Below are 23,176 nucleotides of genomic sequence, written 5' to 3' on the forward strand. Positions count from 1 at the left end.
CAATGAAAGTTTCTTTGTTGTTGCACCAAGTTTTTAGAAAGGATAAGAGTACAACCTGAATAAAATCTGAGTCTATTATGGGATACAACTCAGCGATGTTAACCTTGAAGCAATACAAACACATACATACATACTCTTTACCATAAAAAAACAGTGACTGTCATATGACTGGTCAGATGACAGCTGAAAAAATTTTGTCAGCGCGAAGCAGAACAAAGTTCCTATCATTTTCTTAAGAGCCTTGTGCAAAAACTGATGTAAACAAACGTATGTGTATGAGTTTGCATCTCTCTTTAACACATGTGTATTCGGAATTGATTCACGATATATCTATACTACTCACTCTCATGCTTTTTTCTGAGTCATAGCTGATCATAAATCTATCATAGCTGCAATTTGTTAGTTATGACTGTATATCTATCACAAGTGAAAAATTCTTTTGAGCACTTGATAATATAATTTATATTTCTTTAAGAAATTCAAAACTTTTAATTAAAATTAGTTATAATAATAAACATACATATTAAAATGAAGTGTAACAAAAATATAATCGAAAAATAAATTATGAAAAGAAATTTTCACTTATTGTAATTCCATGCTTGTTCCTCTCAAAAGCTCTGTTGTACGTACGGTTTATCGCATAGAATAAAAGCTACATGGGTGTTTCACAACTTCTCGAAACTTATGGAAATGTATACTGTCTTTTGTCGACGTATACAGAATTTGCTGTTGGAAAAATCGTAAACATTGCCAGTTATTTTACTGTTAATTTGACTGTCAGTACTGACATAATAAATGTGAGTGTATTGGTAAACCCGTCAGCAGTTTCTTGAAGGGTTATAGCTGCATTTCTTATAGCAACTATATGTATGTTATAACTATATGCTATAGTGGTCCGATCTGAACAATATGTTCATGTCGCATTTTCTTTGATAATCCATAATCCGTGCTGAACTTCGGGATGATAACTTGTCAAATAAAAAAGTTTTCCATTTAAGAACTTGATTTTGATTGATCAGTTTGCATGGCAGCTATATTCTTATATATATTGATCCGGTCCCGGCTGTTTCGACAAAGAAAGCGTGAAAATTTTTAGATCGATATCTGATAACTGCGGTTCGCGTATAGATACACGGACAAACAGATAGAGAGATGGACGTACCTAAATCGACCCAGCTCGTCACGCTGATCATTTATAAAATAACTTTATAGGGTCTCCAACGTTTTAGTTTTGGTGTTACAAACTTTGTGGAAAACTTTATCTATCCTAGTTAGGATGTAACAAGGGGTAAATGAAATAAATTTCGCAATACAATTGTTGGATATTATTAATATATATATTTAAAACTTTTTTCTAACGTGTGCCGAATTATCAATACTTGTAAAGATATCCGAAATACATGTTGCATAACATAACTATGTTTTTGCATCATTCACTCAATAAACCAGAAATATAGATTATTTGTAATTCCAAAAAAACAAGAAATTTTTAAGTGCTTAAATTGTTCAAAATGTTCATTGAATGCCGAAATATATTTAATTATGTTTCTTTAAGAAATTAGACAAAGAATATAAATAATTGAATTAAATTGAGTCAATTTCATTGGGCATAAAAGCATATAAATGTTTGTCAAGAAAAGCGATCAATTATGAATAAACTGAAATATATTTCTTTTTGCACTAATTCTACGGACATGCAAAATGAGGAAATAATATAATATAAACGATTAGGGTTTAAAACGATAGTTTTTCAATTTTGGTTGTTAATTTTCACGGTTATTTTGAATTCTAATTTTTTTAGATATCAAAATGAAAGTAAACATATGATTCTGACAGAATGCCTTATGAACGCTATTGTAGTACAGAACTATATGCTTTGGAACAAAAGTTCAGAGTATGGCTGAAAGTTCATGATTTTGCCTTTTAAAACAATTTAGTTCGACGCAATTCTCTGAAATTCAAATGCTTCTTTCAAGAAATACGATTACAACCGGTTGGGCGCTTAAAAAATATGTTTGAAGCAGTTCTAAGAGAATTAATCATTTGTATGCTGAATAAGCAAAAATAAATGGCTTAGTTGATATTTCAGATATCTAATCATAAGCCATAAGCCGTACATTTCCTGCTGGGTATTCACATATCCATATGTATGGTATTAGTATCTATGCACATAAATATATCAACTTCAACACTACTTACAACGACAATTCGCCGCTGTTGACAGACCAGACACCGATGGCAACGATGACAGCGACAAGGACGCCAGAGATACGCAAACACGAAAGGATGCGCAATAAAGACAAGAGAGCAATCACATAATTACAACACAGATAGCATTAGCCTCCAAATCCCCTCACACATATCTGTATAGGTTGTGCCAACATGTGCTTGTGCCATCGAAAGCATTGGCATTTTCAAACTTTGGTCAGTGTAGACGTGTACGTGAATTCTCGCACTTGTTTGTCAGCACTCAAGGCATGCGTGCTCGCTTCCACGAATTCAATGTCTGTCTGCTTTTTGCACGCTAACATCATATAAAATGTTTGTCATGTGTGTGTGAATTTTTATTTTATTGTGCGCACATGTGCCTTTTTCTCAGCCATACTTTTGTGATTGTGTTCTAATCAATAATTTGGTCCTTGACTTTTGTGCAAAGATTACCAGGCCATGGTAAGCCTTTAAGATGGTGAGCACATTGGTAAGAATAAAGAATTAGCCAATGGGAGTATGACTATACCAAAATCACAAAAAGAAAACAGAAGAAAGTGCAGTCGACAGAGTCAAATGGTGTAACTATTTATGTTAGCATAGTTAAAACCATATTATATGTCTATACATATATAGTCTCCATATAACAACTAGGAATGTTTAAAAAGCAATAACTACTTGCCGGAATGGTGTAGTATATAAATATGATTATATATTGCTGTATTTAATATTTAATATCATCTATCAATATATGCAAAATTGCTGTAAGAAAAGAAAACGTTGCCTACAATTAGGCATTTTCTATCGGAGACAAACACCTAATGTAAGAAAGTTGGCACGAAATTTAGTTTTAGTCGGAGTAAAAAGTCGAATTGTAATAAAAAATTCAAGTGCTGTTAAATTACGAATTTTCTACTGGAGGGTGAACATTTGATGCAGTAGACGTTCTTAGGGTTCTTAATCAGACTTAGTACAATATTTAAATACATTTTTTTTTAAAAGTGTAGAAAATTTGATCAAGCGTTTAAAAGGCATAAGCACTATTTACACTGGGAAACATCGTTTTTGTCACAGGAACTTTGTGATGATTTTTGTTAATGTTGTTGTACGCTTACTAACAATATATAATCATTTTGTTTCAAACACGTCCATTTTTTGTGACAGCTACATATTCATTTCTGATCTGATATATGTGTCTTTTTTTAAATAACTTTATTTATACGACTGTATAACTATTGCATTCGACTCACTTGCATCAGATATATGTTTGACATTTTTTGTTATGTGTGTGGAAAATTAACTTTCAAATCTCAGCATCGTAATTTCATGTCATTATTTGAACAGTGCTATTTAGACTCTTTTGGATTTCCTGTGAGGAATCAAGATAAATACTGGGCTGTATATAAATTTTGTGTAACGTGTGTGAAACTGCTATTAGGTTGGACTAAACAAGAAAACAGACATATGCCATTTGCTATACCAATGATTTGGACCGAACCAAAGAATAATTTAAGGGATTCTTATTTTTGCTTGACTCAAACAAAAGGCATTAGAATCAAGTCCAAACACACTAACTAGCATCCAACAGATCCATCTTGCATAGCGCGGAACTGCTTGTGCCAAAGCCAAAAAAAGTGGTTTGCATGTCTGAAAGAGAAATTCCACAAACTCAGCGAAGCAAAAATTAAAGAGGAAATATTTGTAGGTCCACAAATGCGGCAACTGATAATAAATAGATAAGAGCTTTGAAGAAAAACTGAACTATCAGGAAAAACCCGCTCGGAAATGTTTTGTGAACATTGTCTAAAATTTTCTAGGAAAACATATATCGACCAATTACAAGGACTTAATAAATGATCTTATAATGTCATATAAAGCTTTGTACTTTCGTATGCTGAACTCTCATCTGGGTTCCTTTCTAGCTAATTTTTTTTTTTTAATGGATAACATTTTTTTTTAATGGATAAGGGGAATGGAGCGCAGGAATGCTAGCAAGCAGATTATAGTTGCAGACTTAAAAAAAAACTTTCAAAACCCAAATATTCATGAAAATCATACATATTTTTCGATATAAAGCAATAATTTCTTTAAATGTAGCTGATGTTTGTACTTTTCAAGTAAATATATGTTTTGATATCACAGAAAACCTGACTAAATTTTTTCATTCAAAAATTATTGTTTAGTGGCCCTATTAGTGTTATAGGTAAATAATTAAAAAATAGTATTTTTTTCTGCAGTTCCTAACCTTTAGGGTCTCACATGATATCAGCTGCCTTCAGCCGTTTTGAAGATGACTTTCGACGGGAAACACATCATATCGCCCGGACTTTACATTCATCATGTTCCGCTAAGACCTTTCTCAACATTTTCAGGTTTTAGGGAAGGCAAGCTAAGCAATTTATAAGCGTTTCGTGGATATAAAAAGATCAACCCTTCGGTAGGTTTGTACCGTATACAATTTCCAAAAATGTTCGCTGTCGATTCAAAAAGTTGAATGGCATTTTAGCGAGAAATACAAACTACCTGTCAGCTTGTCAGTTTGAAAGTGAGAAAATAAACGTTACGTGCTTTTCTAAAAACTGGAAACTGGCGTCTAAGCAACTTTGGACGTCGCACATGAAATTCCGAAAACACACACACACACACATTTGCAAAAAAACACTCCCGGCGTCATTCACGTCTATTACTCGTGCAGCGACAGTGTTTTAATCGATTTTGCCGGTCTTCACTCTCCGACACTTTTCAAGGCATGTCACCTGCTTAGTCGATCACCGGAAATATCAAAGCGTGCAGGCGTCTTCTTCCTACACACGCACAGAAACAGAAAGAAATGCACATGTATATGTGTGCATATTTGATACAGTTGTCGAGCTGCAGATGCCATGATTGCCAACCGGCGCTCTGTTACCATACACAGCTAGACTGTTTGTTGCTTTTGCCTTCTTTATTTGTTTTTTAAACATGCACAACTCAAACACCAGCTGCTGCCATGTCACATTTTATTCAAATCAACCATCAACCGCTGCCACCATCTACATCTCACTCCACTCTCGGGTATCCTGGTGGTGGCTGATGTGGTGTGCCAAGCGCAATTTCGCTAACTGTCAGCCTCACCTGCCACCATCACCATCACCATCACCACCACCACCAGTGTTATCTGTCGTCCGCGCATCGACTTCATCAGCGTCACAGCCACAAACACAATCCCAATCACCGTTACTAACCACCACCAGCACCAATGTCTAACACACATATACTTCATCTTGCTCTGGGGAAATTCAATTTTTCATTGCGTATTAAAATTATGACTTTGCTCGTTATTCACTATTCGGTGTGGCATATTTAAGTGATGAACGTGCACCAAAAGCATACACACGCGTCGCCCGACAACCAGCCAATCGCTGACAGCCAGTTAAGTAAGCAGCCCACAAGACTTTCAACTGCCTTCCACCAGGTGACTGCCGCCATCACTACTTTCTGACCGTCCACGTGGGTCGCTATGATGGTGGTGTTGCAATTTGCGTTTAGTTCAAACACGTTTCAAGTTTTTGTCTGCGCTACCATATCACAGCAACTGAGCTAGGCGGAAACGGAAACTGTTATAAATTCAATGGGAAGGCAGTAGATGAGATGATAAAACTGACGATGATTAAATAGTTTGTATTTTCCATATTTCTATATGGGTACATGCGGTTTAGAATTAATTTATTGCGTTTTTGTTGCTGCTGTTTTTATTGCAATCGTATTCCTCTTTAAGGCATATTCTAAGTATATTACAATACAAGCAGTCCACATTTGCTTGAATATGAATTATTGAAAGTTTTATTTTGATATAAATAATAATATAATGTTACAGTTTACATTCGAAATCATTCGAAGATTCTATGGATCAAACTGAAGTGAATTCCTATACTCTCGACAGACTTAAACGGTCACGAGCGTGTATTAAAAGTATTTGCGGTAGTATTTAAATGTTATTCTACATATTAAAACTAATACGGAATGAGAAAGAAAAATTTGATAGAATTTGAAAAATAAATTATGAGATATGTTGCAGGTAGAATATATATAAGGTGCACATTGAAGCAGTTATGGAATAAGGATACATATGTTGTCATGTGTGGGCCCACTAGCTCCTTTAAGTTGTTTCGAAATTATAAATAAAATGTTAAGAAGGAAATATTTTTTGTAAAACGCTATGTATTTATCTTACTTTTCTGTACAGGTATTAATAAAAACGGAGGTGTGATTCATTTTAAAGAGCTGCAGACTTTGATCAGTTATCAAGAGACATTTTCATCTAAAGTGCTTTGAAGAAGAATTTTATACTTACTAAGTACTCACCGTAGTTTTAGTAAGTTTACAATACTTTAGAAAAGCAGTACGTCAAGCTTTAATAACAAGCAAACACAGTCCCATTAAATTGGAACGAATAATCTAAATACCTTGTTAGATCAAAATATGCTCCCTTATTGGCTTTATTGTAGCGATGATCACAAATAATAAAAAAAAAAATTTTGTAAAAAGCAAAATAGAAAGCACGCTCCAATATTACTATTGATAACAAAAATTTTCAAAGTTTTTAATAACCCCTCCCATAATTTGATCACATGAGCCAAGAAATTAAGTATCTTTCAAACTTTTGAGTACACTTTTAAATAAACTTTTGAGAGAGCTAAAGCTAAAGGTTTGTCGACTAGCGCGTGAAAAAATGTGAAAGTAAAGAGCTCTCTACATTCGTAACGAGAATAATTTTTCTTGGTCGAAATCGACCACTGTTCTTAGAGTCATGTTAGAAAATCTGTGGGTACTTCCTATACATTTGAGCATTTGTATAATGTTTTGCAAAATTTTGAGAAAGTCAGAGCATTTCCAAAACTTTATTATACAGGTTGGTTGTCAAGTTTCTGCTCTCACTAAGTAATAACACTACTGGCTACAAATTTTTAGCATGATTTGTAGCGTTTTAAGTAGAATAAAAATTCAAAGCAGGCAAGAAGGTTATGGCATCAATTTATTGGAATGCAAAAAGTGTTGATTGATTATCTGCAGAAAGGTAAAACAATTAACTCAATATTATTTCAGCCTTTTGGACAGTGGATGAAAAAATTCGTTAGAAAAGACCTGGTTTGCAGCAGAAAAAAATAATTTTTCATCAATACAATGCAACTGCTCATCCACCGTATTCATCAGATTTGGCTTCCAGCGACTACTACATCTTTAGAAAACTGAAACCATTCCTTCGTGGAAAGCGTTGTTCGTCGAAGTTGCATTATAGCAGAGGACGGGTATTTTGCAGAACTTCCGGAAAGTCATTATAGGGATGGCAAAAAATTATTGATTGGATATTATATTGAATAAAAATACCAAAAACATAATTTTTTCATTTCTGGCGGAGGAATTAGACTTGGGACAAGCTAATATTAACAACTTAAGAGCAGAGGCTTATAATATGTCAAGGTAAATAAAGTGAGGGTACAATTTTATTTACACTTCACTGATTCTTCTTTCCTTTGGTATATTCTCAAGGAAGAGCATTCAATATAAACTCAAAGTGCTTAAATTTATTTCTATAATTTATTTATATTCGCTAGGCTTTTTATGCTGAGCCCATCTTGGAAATAGGTTTCATAGTTGCCACATGTCGTTTTCTATATAACTCTATGCGTAACTCGAAGGTAAAATGGAGTGTTGAAGCTTTTTATAGCGAGAGGGCTCTCTAACTTGTATAATAATGAATATTTGTTACTTCCATTTCGTTGTGAGATATGATGATGATATTTTAGGTATATATATATACTATAACGATATAAATCTCAGAGCTTACTGAATATAAACGGAGCGATACAGTTAAACAATATTAGGAATGGAATTGAAAAAATCCAGATAATTTATTTTCTTCTTCAATAACAATATAAAATTAAAAACATAAATTATGTATGTTTTTTCCTGCGAGTTCATGCTTTGTCATTCACCTTTTTGGATGTGTACCAAAAAAAGTAAAGTTTCACCTTCAATTACGGAAACGGAACTGGTAGATTATAGATCGTAAAAAGTTTGAAAACTTTTCACTAAGAAAAACAATTAAAAATTTGCGTAATAAAGCAAGGCGACATTAAAGGTACAAATACATGCATAAACATTTTAAATATTACTATGGTAAAAGAATTTGACTGAAGAATATGCACCCACAAAAGGCGCAGCGCTTGACAATTCTACTGACTATGATAAACTTTGATGGAAGAAAATATGTTAGCAAGAAGAAAAAGCAATAAATAAATGCAAAACAAACAGAAAAGAAAGTTGTCGCGCCTAAGAAACCCAAGAAATCTAAGTGAAGGCATTTGTAGCTTGCAGACTAACTTGGCACAAATTATTTGCGACTGAGCTAGCTGGCTGTCTGCCTTGACTTTCAATTTATTTGCTGTTTTCCTTTTGGCAAGTTGGCGCAGGTCAAGGATGCAACGCTGGAGACTAATCAAATATCAATTTCTGATTGTTTTGAATTCTTGCTTTCTTGGAGAACGCGAAAATTAATTAATCGCACTTCCATTTTGTGTTTTGGCATTTTACACTAATGTTTATTTTAATAGCAGCGCAAAACATCAACAGCGTTACGCAACTCTCTCAGCAACTGAATTGACTGAAAGCAAGTCAAATAGAATAAACGAAAGAATCAGGGTATATATGTTGATACATAGATAGCAGTGCATTGGAAGGCAGGGAAACTTTTTAAATTAAAAAACTTTTACCACTTACAACGTTAAACTCACACGAGCCGAAGTGTGCGTAAATCAAACCACGACTGAGCTGGGTGGAGAGGGGTTTGGGCAGTGCCGTAACTAAACAGTTCTGTGCAAGGGTACTGAGGGCATAGTCGGAGATATAGAAGCTGATTTTTTTGAAAATATAGAACTTGTGGGCAGGAGGGATTCCACGTTAGAGTTTTAGGTTATGGTGTTCGGTTTTCTTCTAAGGGAAATGCTTTTTTTTACAACTCTGTGGTGATATTAGAAATCACTGACTGTGGCAGGAAATACATCTTTGTGACGGGAAATACATCTTTTCTTTCTTGTCTAAACGATATTAACTATAGATGGAATGGTTTATAGTAGTGCGGGGCGATGTCGATGTCAAAACATATCAACATTCCTCACATCAGTCATAAGATGTTATTTTGCAATATTACAGGGCATATGGACGGGCTTGAAACACTCCGAGAGTCACGGAATATTTCGAAGCATTTTCTGGCACATGGTCTCTATTCTAATGTTCTATTCTATTTGAGCTTTCAGCAATTTATGTTTTAGCTTGCGTTGCTATTACTACGTGAACATATTTATTTGTAAGCAAACTACTTTGGTTCTTTTGTGGGTCATGGCACAACTTCTCCTCCAAAATTTAAATATGCGTTAGCCCTTTGGTTAGTTAGTGCAGACGCTTTCGGAAATGAGCTAAATACTTGGAGCGTAAAGTAAGCCACATGCGTTCAACCAACAGAGCTCTAGTAAAACATAACAACAGTTAAAGTACAACAACATCTTAAACACAGCAGAAGCTTTGAATTTCCTCATGTTGGATGACTGTTTGGGTAGACTTCATGAGGGGAGAAACTAATTTGTCAAGCAGATCTTAAATCTCAAAGTTGAGCGAAGTTTCAAAAAGGAGCTTAAGTAGAACGCCCAAGTTAGAAACAACAGGGAAGATAAACAGAGAGCAATAAGAAGAAGTGGAATAGAGAAATTGGGGAGTACCTCCCAAAACCAAGATACATAGCCACTTTGTAGTTAGCTATTAAATACATAATGTCTGCAGAATTTGTTTGCAGACATTGCCTTACCGAGTGTTATCAATCAGATACATGTGTACAAATATTTATAATATTACATAAGCATTTAGTAGCTATGAGCTAATATCGTTTATTAGGCTCATTTGGCGAATGTATTATGTTGGCCCCCAGTTTTCTCGATTTACAAAAGTCAAATGTGTGTTTATGAGTACATTTATGTGCATATACACACACTTCCATAAATGTCTGCAGGCCACATAAGTATGTCGCAGCTGTCTGAACTTTTGTTAAACGCCACAATCTTTCATCCTCTCCCCCATCATTATTGATTGCTGTCATTTATCGAAGTCATAGGTTTGAGCTGTCGTCTGGGTCACGCCCACACACGCGCCATATGTTTAAAAGGGTTACGCAACTGACATATTTTAACCCCTCCACATGATGCTTTCAAGAGGAACGAATTATGTGTGTGATCATTTAGCATTGGGCTTCATAATAGGGTTCATATACTTTGAACAGGGTACATTAAGTAAGCCACGTGGTTTGTAACACCCAGAAGAAAACGTCAGCATACACTGCAAAGTATTGTAGAGTATAGATATAAATCATCAGCGTGACGAACTGAGTCGATTTAAGCATGTCAGTGTGTCCGTTTGCCTGACTGTCTGTATATACGCGAACCATGCTCACAGTTTTTGCGAAATCTCTGAAACGCCGATATCGAACAACTATAGGAGTCCTTGTGCGGAAAACTTTTTTATTTTTATTATTTTATATCATACAAGTATAACTGTCTTTCAACTGATCTGGGGCATCTGAGGCTAACCTGTTTTTTTATGGCATTATTAGCTCTATTTGATTAAAAAAAATTTATAAATCTTTTACAGAAATATTCGGGAAAATATACTGTAGACTTCAATAATTTTTTTGATATATGTTTTTGTAAAGAAAATGCTGCCTACATTTAGGATTAATTTATAATTAAGAAATCATTAGTACACGTCATGCTTTAGAAGTGGTTTCGAATCCTTCTAAATTGCCACTGTTGAGTATTATAATGGAAACGGAACGAGTAGTATAAATCTTAATAATTCTGAATTTTTTCAACCTTCGGGCTGAACTCGACTCGAACTTTGCGACTTGCTTGCATTGACTTTAGATTTCAAAAGCAGAAAAAACTCCCAAAATCAAGAGTATATCCTGAAATTGTTAATAAAGAATGTTCACCGAAGCTGGAAAGGAATGTGGAGTTGAACGTCGTCAACAGGGCGCCAAACGGAACAGGGATTGCATTGTCAGAGAGCGTTAACGAAGGACAGAAGTATTAATTTCTATGAACTTTCCAACAAATTATATACCACTCAGCCACGTTAAACAATGTACAATATCTTAAATGCGATTTGGGTCGGGTTAATGTTATAATAGGAGGGGCCATTCATTCATATGAAGAACACAGCTGACACATGATTTGCTTAGAAGTCTCGGTTCTATGGTGTAAAAACCTCCGAAGGTGGCACACATGCAACAGTTAATTTCATACAGTGTTGTGAAAAAATTAACAAAATTAATGATTTTAGAAGCAGTTCAAGTCCCAACCTTTATTCTTTTGTGAGGATTGGGGAGAGTCATAATTTAAATAGGAAAAATGAGTAAATACTAATTTCTTTTATACAGTCGATCATAGTTGTTATCTTATAGTGGGCGGTTCAAGGGAACAGCACTACTGGGTATACCACAAAGGTACTTTAGGGTGGTGTTGATGATGCACAGACCAAGAAGCTTCTACTTTAAGGCAAGAGAGAGCTTAGTAACATTGTAGGCGTCCTCACGGGGCACTTACTGCTAGAATGAGAGAGATGATGAGATGCTGAAACTTTACCTTTGCTATTGCCCAGGCTTCAGCTGGTTAAGACGGGACATCGTCCACGGTTTAAAACTGTCCAACTTAAGAGACATAGGGCAACTGGGGTGCAAAAAAAAACAGTTATTTTAAAAAAATTCACTGAGTTCCTGGATAGGACTTAATTGGTTACCTTTCAACCATTTTTAATCTACCAACCAACCATCATGATTGAAACCAAGTTAGCTTCAACTAAGCTGATTTAAAATCACATCACATTTCAGACACCTAACAAGTAGCTAGTTCTTCTCTCCATCTTTATCTAAACACTGCAACTAGCTATAAACGCTAACTGATGCTTAGGTAAGCAAGACCCGTATACATATTTTGCATACTTTAAACTGCCATTTATAAATGTTTTCCATTGATTTGTATTAGTGCAGTGACTCTAAGATAAATACTCACGTAAAGGAGATCAAAATTGAAATAAGACTCTGCATAGACCAGAGAGAGCCACTTATGTAATCTATAAAACTTTTCTGGCCGATATCAATAGTAAATTTGGGTATATGTATTTACAAAATTTAGACTTCTCAACTCGCAATCGCTCACACAATAGATAAGAAGAAAGAAAAAAAGCTGAAAAGGTGAACGTGCCAATTAAGGGTCACAATCATTATATGACTATATTGTGCAACATGACTATCTCATTTGAAGCATACCTTTAGGCGCAGAGAAGCGTAAAAGAGACATAGCTAGTATATGACAGATAAAAAAGAAAAAAAGAAGCACGTGTGCAAAGTTGAACAGAAAAGCGCCTATAAAAGCACACCTTCGTAGGCATGCACACAGCAACACATACATGCTGGCGAAGAAGAGCATGGATAACGGCGAACAAGGTCCAATTCACTGCAGTGACTTTGTAGAGTATAATAAAGAGAGCAAGCAGCTGGCAGGTTAGCTGCGTATACGTAAGTGCTTGTCGACGCTTGTCACGCCAAAGGCTTTTTCACAAATTTTGCCTTTTTCGAACACACTGTTCTTAACGGTTCTTTGTGTGTTGCCGGGCGAATGAGCCACTGCGAATGATGTGTATAGAGGAAATAAAAAGAATTAAAAGATGCTAAAGAAAAAATGAGTTGAGTTGAGATGAGTTGAGTTGTTAGCTGCATATGTGATGGTTATGAAAAGCGCAAAATATGCTAGTGTATGCTGAGTGGTGACTGCTGGTTGGTGTTCTTCCATCAAGCCGTGTTGCCAGTATGTGATCTCCGGTGCTCTTGTGTTTTGGCGTTTTTTTCTTTGGCGCACACAGTCGCTTCATAATCAGCTAAAAAATAAAAGGTTTGTGTACACGTGCTGCTTTTTAATTTTTTTTTTGTGATTTGGTTTTTTGCTCTGTCATGTTCACTTTCTTACACACGCCTTCTCGCACATTTTTTGTTTGACTGCAGTTCAGCAAAATGACACTGTGTCATCATCATTGTAGCTATTTGGCAGCACCGTGCAACTAACAGTTAATAAAAAGGTCGCACTTTTCACTTTTTCACACAGTTACTACTTTATTGCTTGTTTGACCACGTACATACGTGTCCCCTGGAGTGTGTTTGTGACGTGGACAAAATGTCTTAATGTCCACCAAAGGTATTTAGACCCGTGGGATAAGGGGACAAAAGGCAAATACACATATGTGAGCTTTGTATATAGTTATTTACATAGCGTCATTGCTCTGAGGAGCATTATTCAGGGGCGAATGACAAATTTGCATTGTCTAATTTATGCTGGTAACAATGAGGCGTAACTGGTGTCTGGAGCTTTGGGCACAATTTAGAGGCGTAGAATGCCTAAATATGTATGACATGTATATTTAATATAGTGAAAGTAATAAAGCCATCATTAATATAGTCCAAGTTGCATAGTATAGAGAAATACCAATTTTAGATCTTATGGTTTACTACGAAGGCTAAAAAATTTGTGTGGCTTTTATCAAAGGATATTGCTAGAATAGTGTCGATATGTTTTGTGGATGTAATCATCAAAGGACATGTGTATTTCACAGCTGTGGATTACTTAGTTCGTGATATATAGCATTTTGAGGGACAACCATTTTGGCCCAAAAGAGTTGATGATGAACTAAAACAAACAAAAACTTACAAACTATGACTCTAAATTGAAGTTGATCGAAAAAGCTGACACTTCTAAGATATAAAAAAAATACCTTGCTGGACAATCGACCTATTCACTGTGTTAAAAATTAAAGATAATTTTTTTAATATTGTCTGGCGAGTAAAAAAATTTTGTATTCTCTGTATTATATTTATGTGCATTTAAATGTGGAAGAAACTATTTTTTACAAACACTTATGTGTTTCAGGTTCTTAAAAAATGAAACTTTCGGTATCCTTACCACGAAGAATAGAAACAACTCTGAAATATTATTTTGTGACAGTGCTTCTGGGGGAAAAATGAACTTCTTATACATGGGAATTATCATCTTATTTGACCCGTCAAAATAGGTTAAAACAAATAAAACAATGTTTAATCCAATAATCCATATACTTGTTATTTGCTGCGACTACGATGGTCTTCAGTGCCTTCAGCAAAGTTTGGCTCTTCAGTTTTGGCTCATTTTTGGAGCGCCATTCGCTAGATTGTTGGGTAGTTTCGATGTCATTTTCATTAACCCTCGTCTCGGCACCAGTGACGATGCGCTTGCTAACCGTAGGGTGTTCAGCTAAGTTGTCAAGCATATCTTTTGCGACCTCTACTTAACCTCGTATTTACAAAGGATTTAGGTATTTTGGTACGATATTAGCATTGACACGCTTCCTATCCAATACACTAACCTAAATATGTTGAGTCAATCCATAAGAAATATTGAGATCCTCTGCTATCTCTCTGATTCCAATACGATGATTTCCAAGCATTGGTTCTTTAATGTTTTCGATCTTATCCTTATTAATTGAACTAGATGGACAACTCGCGTGAGGCAAGTTCTCGGTAACTTTACAACTTTCACTGAATGCTGGTACACTTAAATACTTGTGCTCTTGATAAAACAAACCCGTTCTTAAATTTTTTTCATTGCTAAAGATCGCCAGATAAACTTTTTGCGTCGTAAACATACAGCTGCCAAGCATATACTAATTGACATATGTATATCAAACTTTACTCGATCATAAAAAAGGTTGTGGCAGGTTCAACTAATTACTGGTGTTGATAGAACAATTCCGGCGATAGCTAAAAATGTGAGGAATAGGATCTACTACCACGCTTTACTTGTATTGTGACACTCTTACATTTGTTGTAGAAAAAACGAGTAATGAACACAAATGAAGCATTTAAAAGAGATTTGTTCCAGAATGAAATGATAGAGTTTGAAAGGTAAAATATCGTAAAAAAACTTTCGGTCTCAAGAGATAAAATCAGATTGCCCCGGGTAAATTTTGGTAATTTTTCTAAATTTTTGCATGAAACATAATTTATATACCGATATAAGCTTGCATAAATACTTTCCATTCAAAAATATAAACACAGTAAATATGAAAGAGTAAATATATCAATTATTTGAGTAAATTTTCGCTCACTCACCGTACTGCAGGAACTTCCAATATATCCCATTCGACTGATGTGTAAAATTCTGATAAATCAACACCAACTTCAACAACGTTAGTGCCATTCAGCTCGTCGATGTGCCGCAGGTCCACCTGAAGAACAAATAAATTAATACACAAATTTGATGTAATTTATATTTAAAACTGTGTAAATATCATATAAGTAATTGTAAAATATTATAAATAATGCGCATAATTTATTTGCTAAATAATAACAGACACATTCACACACACCACAATTAACTCTAGTCGGCTATAAACATTTTAGAAAAAAAATAGACTTTCTTAATTTCTTATTAAATTATAGTTAACATATAATTGTAATAAGACGTGCTGAAAAATATCGTAATATTCCTCTCAAATCAAATACCATACATATACATAAAGGAGCCTATTTAGCTGACTTGGTCCTCATTTGTCATAGTTTTTTTCAAACTTCGCCGAATCACTTCAAAGCAATCAAGAAGCTTTAAAAAATCAAACGAAACGAACATATAAGCAAGTAAGGAAAGTAGAAAATAAAATGCATGAATAGGAAATAAATTAACATAAAATTATTTAACAACAAGTAAGGAAGGGCTAAGTTCGGATGAAACCGAACATTTTATACTCTCGCAAAGTCAAATAGTATACTCGTTTGAGATTTCTTTGTGGATTGGCTGATATTTTCGGTAGAAGGTCAACTATAGGCACTGGGGTCCACATATTTAGTACTTAGGGGCTTAAACAGTTTTGGTTCGATTTAGACAATTTTTGGCCACAAGGTGGCATACTTTAATCGCATTATTCACGCAAAGTTTTATCCCGATACAGTCATTGTTGCCTGATTTGCATAGTGGAAAGTGAAATAATCAGATGGAATTTAAAATGGTGTTATATGGAAAGTAGGCGTGGTTGTAGTCCGATTTCGCCCATTTTTGCACTGTGACATAGAAACATAAAAAGAACGTTATGCACCGAATTTGGTTGAAATCGGTTAAGCAGACCTCAAGATATGGGTTTTCACCTAAAAGTGGGCTGTGCCACGCCCACTGTCTAATTTTGAACGCGGTTCCTATAAAGTCATCTCATACCATCCCAGAGATAAAATTTAATGACTCTGGCGTGTTTAGTGCTTGATTTATCGCGCTTTTAGTAGTTTTTAACAGTACCGTTATATGGGGAGTGGGCGGAGTTGCCACCCGATTTCAACTATTTTCACACCGTCAATAGAAGTGCTAAAAATATTTGCTTCCAGTGAATTTTGTTATTATAGCATTAGCGGTTTAGGAGATATGCACATTAAACCTATTAGAGGCAGGACCACGCCCACTTTTTAAAAAAAAATTTTAACTGCAGATGCCCCTCCCTAATGTGATCCTGTGTACCAAATAACAGTCTTGTATCTTATTGCGGAGCTTAGTTATGGCAAGTTATTTGTTTTTGATTAATGGCGTTTTGTGGGCGTGGCAGTGGTCCGATTACGCCCATCTGCAATACCAACCGTCTCACGGTACCATGAAACATGTCTACCAAGTTTCATAAAGATATCTCAATTTTTACTCAAGTTAGAGCTTGCACGGACGGACGGACAGACAGTCACCCGGATTTCAACTCGTCTCTTCATCCTGATCATTTATATATATATAACCCTATATCTAACTTGATTAGTTTTAGGTGATACAAACAACCGTTAGGTGAACAAAACTATTATACTCTGTAGCAACAGGTTGCGAGAGTATAAAAATCGCTGATTGGTGATGATTGGCTAAATCAAAGCAGAAGTCATCCCAAGTGTAGGTAGTAAATATAGTAGTTTAAGCTGGTAAACAAGATTACAAGTTAAAAATAGCTAAATAAATTAATATACACTTTGAAATTTAAGTTACAAAAATATTATAAGCATTAAATATTATAATTCAAATATCGTTCTATCTATGGAGGAATGTAAATGTTAGTACTTCTGTTTGTGTGAGTGTATCTTTGCAAACAATTTTCTCTCTAGTTGACGTGGCTTCGAGTTATTAAAAAAAAACCGTTACTCTCTTCGAATAATTTGAATTAGATTCGGATTTCAGTTTGTTAATGGGAAGGATTGTTTTCTAAACAAAAACAAAAAATGTCGCTGAGTAAAGTCATAATACAAATCATGTTTAATATAGGGTATTTTTTAGAGTATATTTGCCAGAATTACTGTTAAATATCATATCTTCAGATATTTCGGGGTTACCGAACAACGTTTAAAACACTTAAAAATATAATTTACAATTAACTTCCACAATAAGAATTCTAATAAGACACTCCAATCTTCTTTGCACACAGATAATTATTGAGCAGATCGTTGATATATCAGCAGCTTAGTTGCAACTAAACTTATACCTTTAAGAACCACTACTTCTGCAAAGCTATCGATTTAATTTCGATGGATTTCGGCTTTCTGATTCGCAATTATAACACAGTGCCCAGAAAAGTCAGACATTGGAATAAAAAGTTAATTCCAAAGGGCCGAAGAAGATAGTTGCAGACCCGATTGAGCGACTTTCAAAATCTTATCCGTATATTTGTATTTTTTAACAAATCTACAAGTAATTAGAATGTTAAGGTATCAAAAAGGAATATAAAAAATAAAAATATTTTTGAGTACAGAATAAAACAGCAAAATTAAAGGTAGATATATAAAATTTGTCGTGCATTGATCTAAGCAGCGGTCCTTGTAAAATTGCGATATCACTATGAATACGTATATATGTAAATTACGGTTTTTATTTGTATTTATTACTTCGCTTGTAATCTAAAACTAAACTCAATGCAAATATTTTGTTTGGTTCAAATTTATAAACCGTAAATAGATCACAAGCGCGTATAAATCGAATTAAACGTTAACGCTGGTCGAAAAGATTTATTTACACTTTACTTCCGGTACATTTACACGATGATTGTTGTGCTTTGAAAATTTATCGCACTTGTTTGTTTTTGACTCAATTTATTTACATTTATTTTGATGGTAAATTACCCACTTGTGCATTAAATTGCTTACAAACTGAGGAACACGGATATTGGGTGAAGTTTTTGACTATGAGCTGCACTATGCTATAGTAAATAGTGGACTAGATTATTGAAGATGAGATTTAAACGATGTTTTTTAAATTAATATATTAATGCGCCTAAATGTAGGCAATATTTTTATAAAAAAAAACGGTATTAACACAAACTTATCAGTATTATTTGAAATTATAAATTTTACCGCCAACAATTTCTTTAAAAAATATCTATTACTTAATGTATTAATAAACATATTACTTATGTTGTATAAAAATACACCACTGTAGTGACTATTTTATATCCATAACTACACCTTTCCCTCATAGAAATTTTTATTTCACCGTACCTTGTCGCCACTTATATTGTTAGCAATAACACAGCAATGGAGTTCGCAGGCGCTCAACGCAATATTTATTTTACTTTCTTTGCAATTTTTATGCACAGCACATTGACTTCGTTTCTGATACATATTCTGGAACACATTAGTAGCAGGAAATGCTGGCGGCTATACACGCTTGCGGAAGTTAGCAACGGATGAGTTGCTTTCAGAAACGTGTTTAAAATTTATGAAAAAAAGAAAATACGAAAATATGGAGAGTGGAGTAAGGAAGTAAATACACCAAACAGTATGGTATAAGAATGACACGAACTTTTTTTATGAAGAAATAAACAGGAGAATTTCAAAAGTTTTCTCAACTAATTTTGTTTTGTTTTAGAAAAACCATGTTTAACTTTTAGTAATTAAGGCGAGACGTGTTGTTTTTCCTTTCGTTGTTTACGCATTATTTTGTGTAGCTTAGCTCTAGGTGTGTAATATTTTATTTTTGGTAATGCATTTGCTGAGCAGAAACTGTTTGTACTTCTCAAATGATTAATGGTATTATTTATGCTAATAATATTTAAATACATAATCTTAATAAAACCAGAAAAAGTTTAGAGGTTTAGAATTTTTGAATATTATTTGAAACACTCAAAATTTTCTAGAATCAAAATTTTAAAAAATATTCTCAGAAAGACCAGCAGCAGAGACAAAGAGATGTATAATATTTATGTCAGTGACAATTGAGAGCGGACATCACGTACTCTACTTTGACAGTTAACTGGATTGGGTAGATTTGTTGTTAGCTAGACTAGAAGACTGGAACGGGCAGATTAAAATTCTGTCAAAAATATTTGAAGACAGGCATTTGTAACAGCCGTGCAAGATCTTTAATAAAAAATGTAAAACAATAAAAAAGGAAACGCGAAATGAACATTTTTTTAATGGAATGTTTTGTGGCAAGAAGTTTCGGGATAATTATTATCCAATAAAAATAATAAAAAAGTATGTAATAACTGACAGTTTAAATTCACTGTATTTATTATTGAAAGTCCAAAATCCAGTTTTTAAAATATCATAAAATAACAAAAAAAAAAAAATTAACAGTTACGCAGTGCCATATTGTAAGTGGTTAATATATAATTATTTTTAAGCGTAGTCAGAGTTGTGAATATTTTTTACTTTTTAATCTCGTATTTTGTATTTGGGATTAAAATTTTTTTTAATTAGTTTTTAGTCTTTTTGATATTTTCCGAATACGGGATTAAAAATTATAAAAAAAAAACTTAAAAAATAAAAAAAAAACTTGATGGTAATAAATGTTGAGTATTTTAATTTAAATACTAAAAAATCATGATTTTGTCTGATCTGGCTACAAAGTAAAAAAAAAAAATTCTGCCGCTACAATTTGCCTTTATCTAGTGCTTTCTAGTTGCGTTTACCAAAGTTGAGTTTGATGCACGTTCGCGAATTGCAGTCAGTGAACGTTGCCACAGGAGACATGCGTCATTCCATCAAAGTCAAAATGAAATGAAAGAGAAAGCGTGCTATGAAATGGACACCATTAAAACCTCGTATACAAGCATATACATACATATGTGATATATTGACAAACTCCGTAAAGTACTATAGCATAGACGAATTTGAATTGAATTTTTGAGGTGGTCAACATATATTCGACTTTTTTCTGACATCATTCATTACATACTATCTACAATTCTATAAACCTATGTATGTACATATAGTGTTTAGGGTATATCAAAAATGTCATTTGCTTGTCGATTGTTGAATTGGCAATCGGTTGCTTTGCATTCTTGATTTACAATGTCTCTAAGGTGTTAATTGATAGGCACCTGACAACGTGGCTGCATTTGTAATGAGCCTGTGGTCATTTTGATTTGCAAATTAAGTTAAGTGTTTTGAGTTTCACATTTCTTAAAGAGCGCATTAAACAGTTCTCCGATTAAATAATTTAACAGATTAAAGTGAAACTTATATATAGACTGTGAGACAAATGATCAAAATATCACCATAAAATTTCAAGATCTTTCAAAATTGTATATACGAGTGCAATATATTGGGCCGTCGAGGAGGCCTAGGGGTAAAAAGGTGGGACCGCACTACCTACAGGTATGTTTCTAATATTTTATAAATTTTATTAACTATCTTGCCGCTTACTACTTCAATGTTTTTGAAAAATAAGTAAAATACGAAGTAATGTTTTATGCTCTCATCAAGGAACAAATTTGCTTTGTACGATTTTGAAAATCAATAATGCATAAATCAGTATATACATACACTTTCTGTCAAAAAAATATTTTTTTAAATTATTAACGCAATATTTGAAAATAGGGATTGCAAGTTTTGACAGACATTTATTTAACATTAAATTTCATTAATGAAAAAACGGGTTTTTTGAAATCTGTTCACTATCATGCCTAAGTTTTTGAACATGTAGTTCAAAAATCTGCAATATAATGAAAATTTGGAACTTAGAAGTGAGCTTTTCGAACTTTGGCGGCAGCGAATGCGTCGATAATAGTCTGGAAATCCAACTTCTTTGCTAATTCTGCCTCTAGGCACAGTGTGGCTAGTCCTGAAATCCTGCCGTAAGGTTTATTTTTTTAACTTCTTTCAAAGCGTTTATCAATCCGTGAAGACTTTTCGCAAATGGCTTGACGGAATCGATTCTGGCCGACCACCTTGTATTAGAAAGACAATGAAGTAAATTCGGCATTTTAGATTTTAGAATTTCTCAACGTTGTGTGCTGCTACTGAAAATATTGAAATATTTGTGAACGACACAAAAAAAGCTATTGCAAAATTCAGTGTCCACACGCACAGGGCGAAAGAACTGCATGGAGCGTCATTACTACCATTATCGAAGCACTTTTCGCTACTATCTTCCAAAAGAATATTATAATTCTTTTTCTGGCAACCTCGATATTCGATTAAATTGTCTACAATGTTAAGGTGTTTACATCCTCATTCTTTATTGTGGATGTCTCTTGACTTAAAAAGTTGTGTAGATGGTCCTTCAAACGATTGGTAATCTTAATTATACCTTCTCTAATGAATTTTTTGTAGTATTAAAGCATACAAGAATACAAGAGAAACATTTATATAAGCTACTGAGAGTACACTTTAACAACTATTTCAATTACATAATAAAGTTTACGCATGATAGAATGATAAATTACCATAAAAGCTATAATTTAAACTTGCCAAATGCGATATTTTACATAATAGTACTCATATGCCTTGATCCTTTATTGTAATATGACATGAATGAAGAAAATTTAACAAAATAACTGTTGGCATGAATCAACTTCCTGACGTAGTGAAGTATTCGAAAGCAAAACTAAGCCGAGTAAAATCGGGAATAAATAAACTTTTTGTGAGGAAATAGTTAATTTTATGACCGAACGAAAAGAAATGTACATATACATTGCGACCATAAAGTCTCTGGAAATTGTCATTTAAACTGCCTGCCCTGAATATTACTATGCCAAAAATGAGTGCGATCTGTCAACCAATTTGTTTGTAGCAGCTGTTGAAATCAGTCGACGTCAGTAGTGTTTTACGATTTTTATAATGGAAGAAAATATTGCACAAAAAATTTGCATCAAAATTTGTGTTTCGAACCAAATTTCGTGTGCGAAATCGTTGCGAATGTTAGAAAAGGCTTATAGTGCTCGTTGCGGTCTACCACTGGCGATAACATCAAGAGAGTGAAGGAAATCGCGCTTGAAAATTGTCATGCTAGTGTTAGCAAGATAGCACATAAGCTAAACATCTGCCGTGAACCAGTTTATTTTATTTTGACCGATAATTTGGGCATGAGACGCATCAATGCTCGGCTTGTTCCAAAAGAGCTGAATTTTTTGTATAAAGACCATAGTTTTGAACGATCTTAAGACCCAAAACTCGTTCAATACCATCGATCACCCACCGTATTTACCGGATTTGGTCTCATGCGACTTTTTTTTGTTTCCAAAACTCAAATTACCACTCCGTGGAACTCTTTTCGACTCGATTGAGGCCGTAAAAGAAAATTCGCAGAGGGAACTGAAATCATGTTTCGATGATTGGAAAAGGAGGTGGCATATGTGAAGGAGCATATTTTGCAGGCAACAAAATATATATTGAGGAAGATTTAACATTTTTCGTTTTATTTACAATTTCCGGAAACTTTCTGGTCACGTCCTTTGAAATACGAATTTGAAATTTCCCGGGCCTTAAATCTTTAGCGCATAAAATTTTAACAACCAAACCTTTTTATTGCTACTATTATTTTTTTGAATAAAGGGCGCAAATTTGGCGAAATACGTAGAAAAATTTATGTATTTACAGTGACACATGCATAAACACATGAGGCCACTTCGC

The 23,176-nt window shown here is 34.1% G+C and overlaps 1 protein-coding gene across 2 annotated transcripts in view; it reads right to left on the bottom strand.

Moving 5' to 3' along the window:
* nAChRalpha3 (nicotinic Acetylcholine Receptor alpha3) overlaps positions 1 to 23,176 on the bottom strand; it is a 145,409-nt gene that overhangs the window by 43,579 nt on the left and 78,654 nt on the right. For both annotated transcript variants that reach the window (XM_036378499.2, XM_070109751.1), the window contains exon 4: positions 15,428 to 15,543. In XM_036378499.2, the coding sequence (XP_036234392.1) occupies positions 15,428 to 15,543 (116 nt within the window). The remainder of the gene's footprint in view (positions 1 to 15,427; positions 15,544 to 23,176) is intronic.

This window comes from Bactrocera oleae, chromosome 5, assembly GCF_042242935.1.
Source record: "Bactrocera oleae isolate idBacOlea1 chromosome 5, idBacOlea1, whole genome shotgun sequence".
Classification (NCBI taxonomy): Eukaryota; Metazoa; Arthropoda; class Insecta; order Diptera; family Tephritidae; genus Bactrocera; species Bactrocera oleae.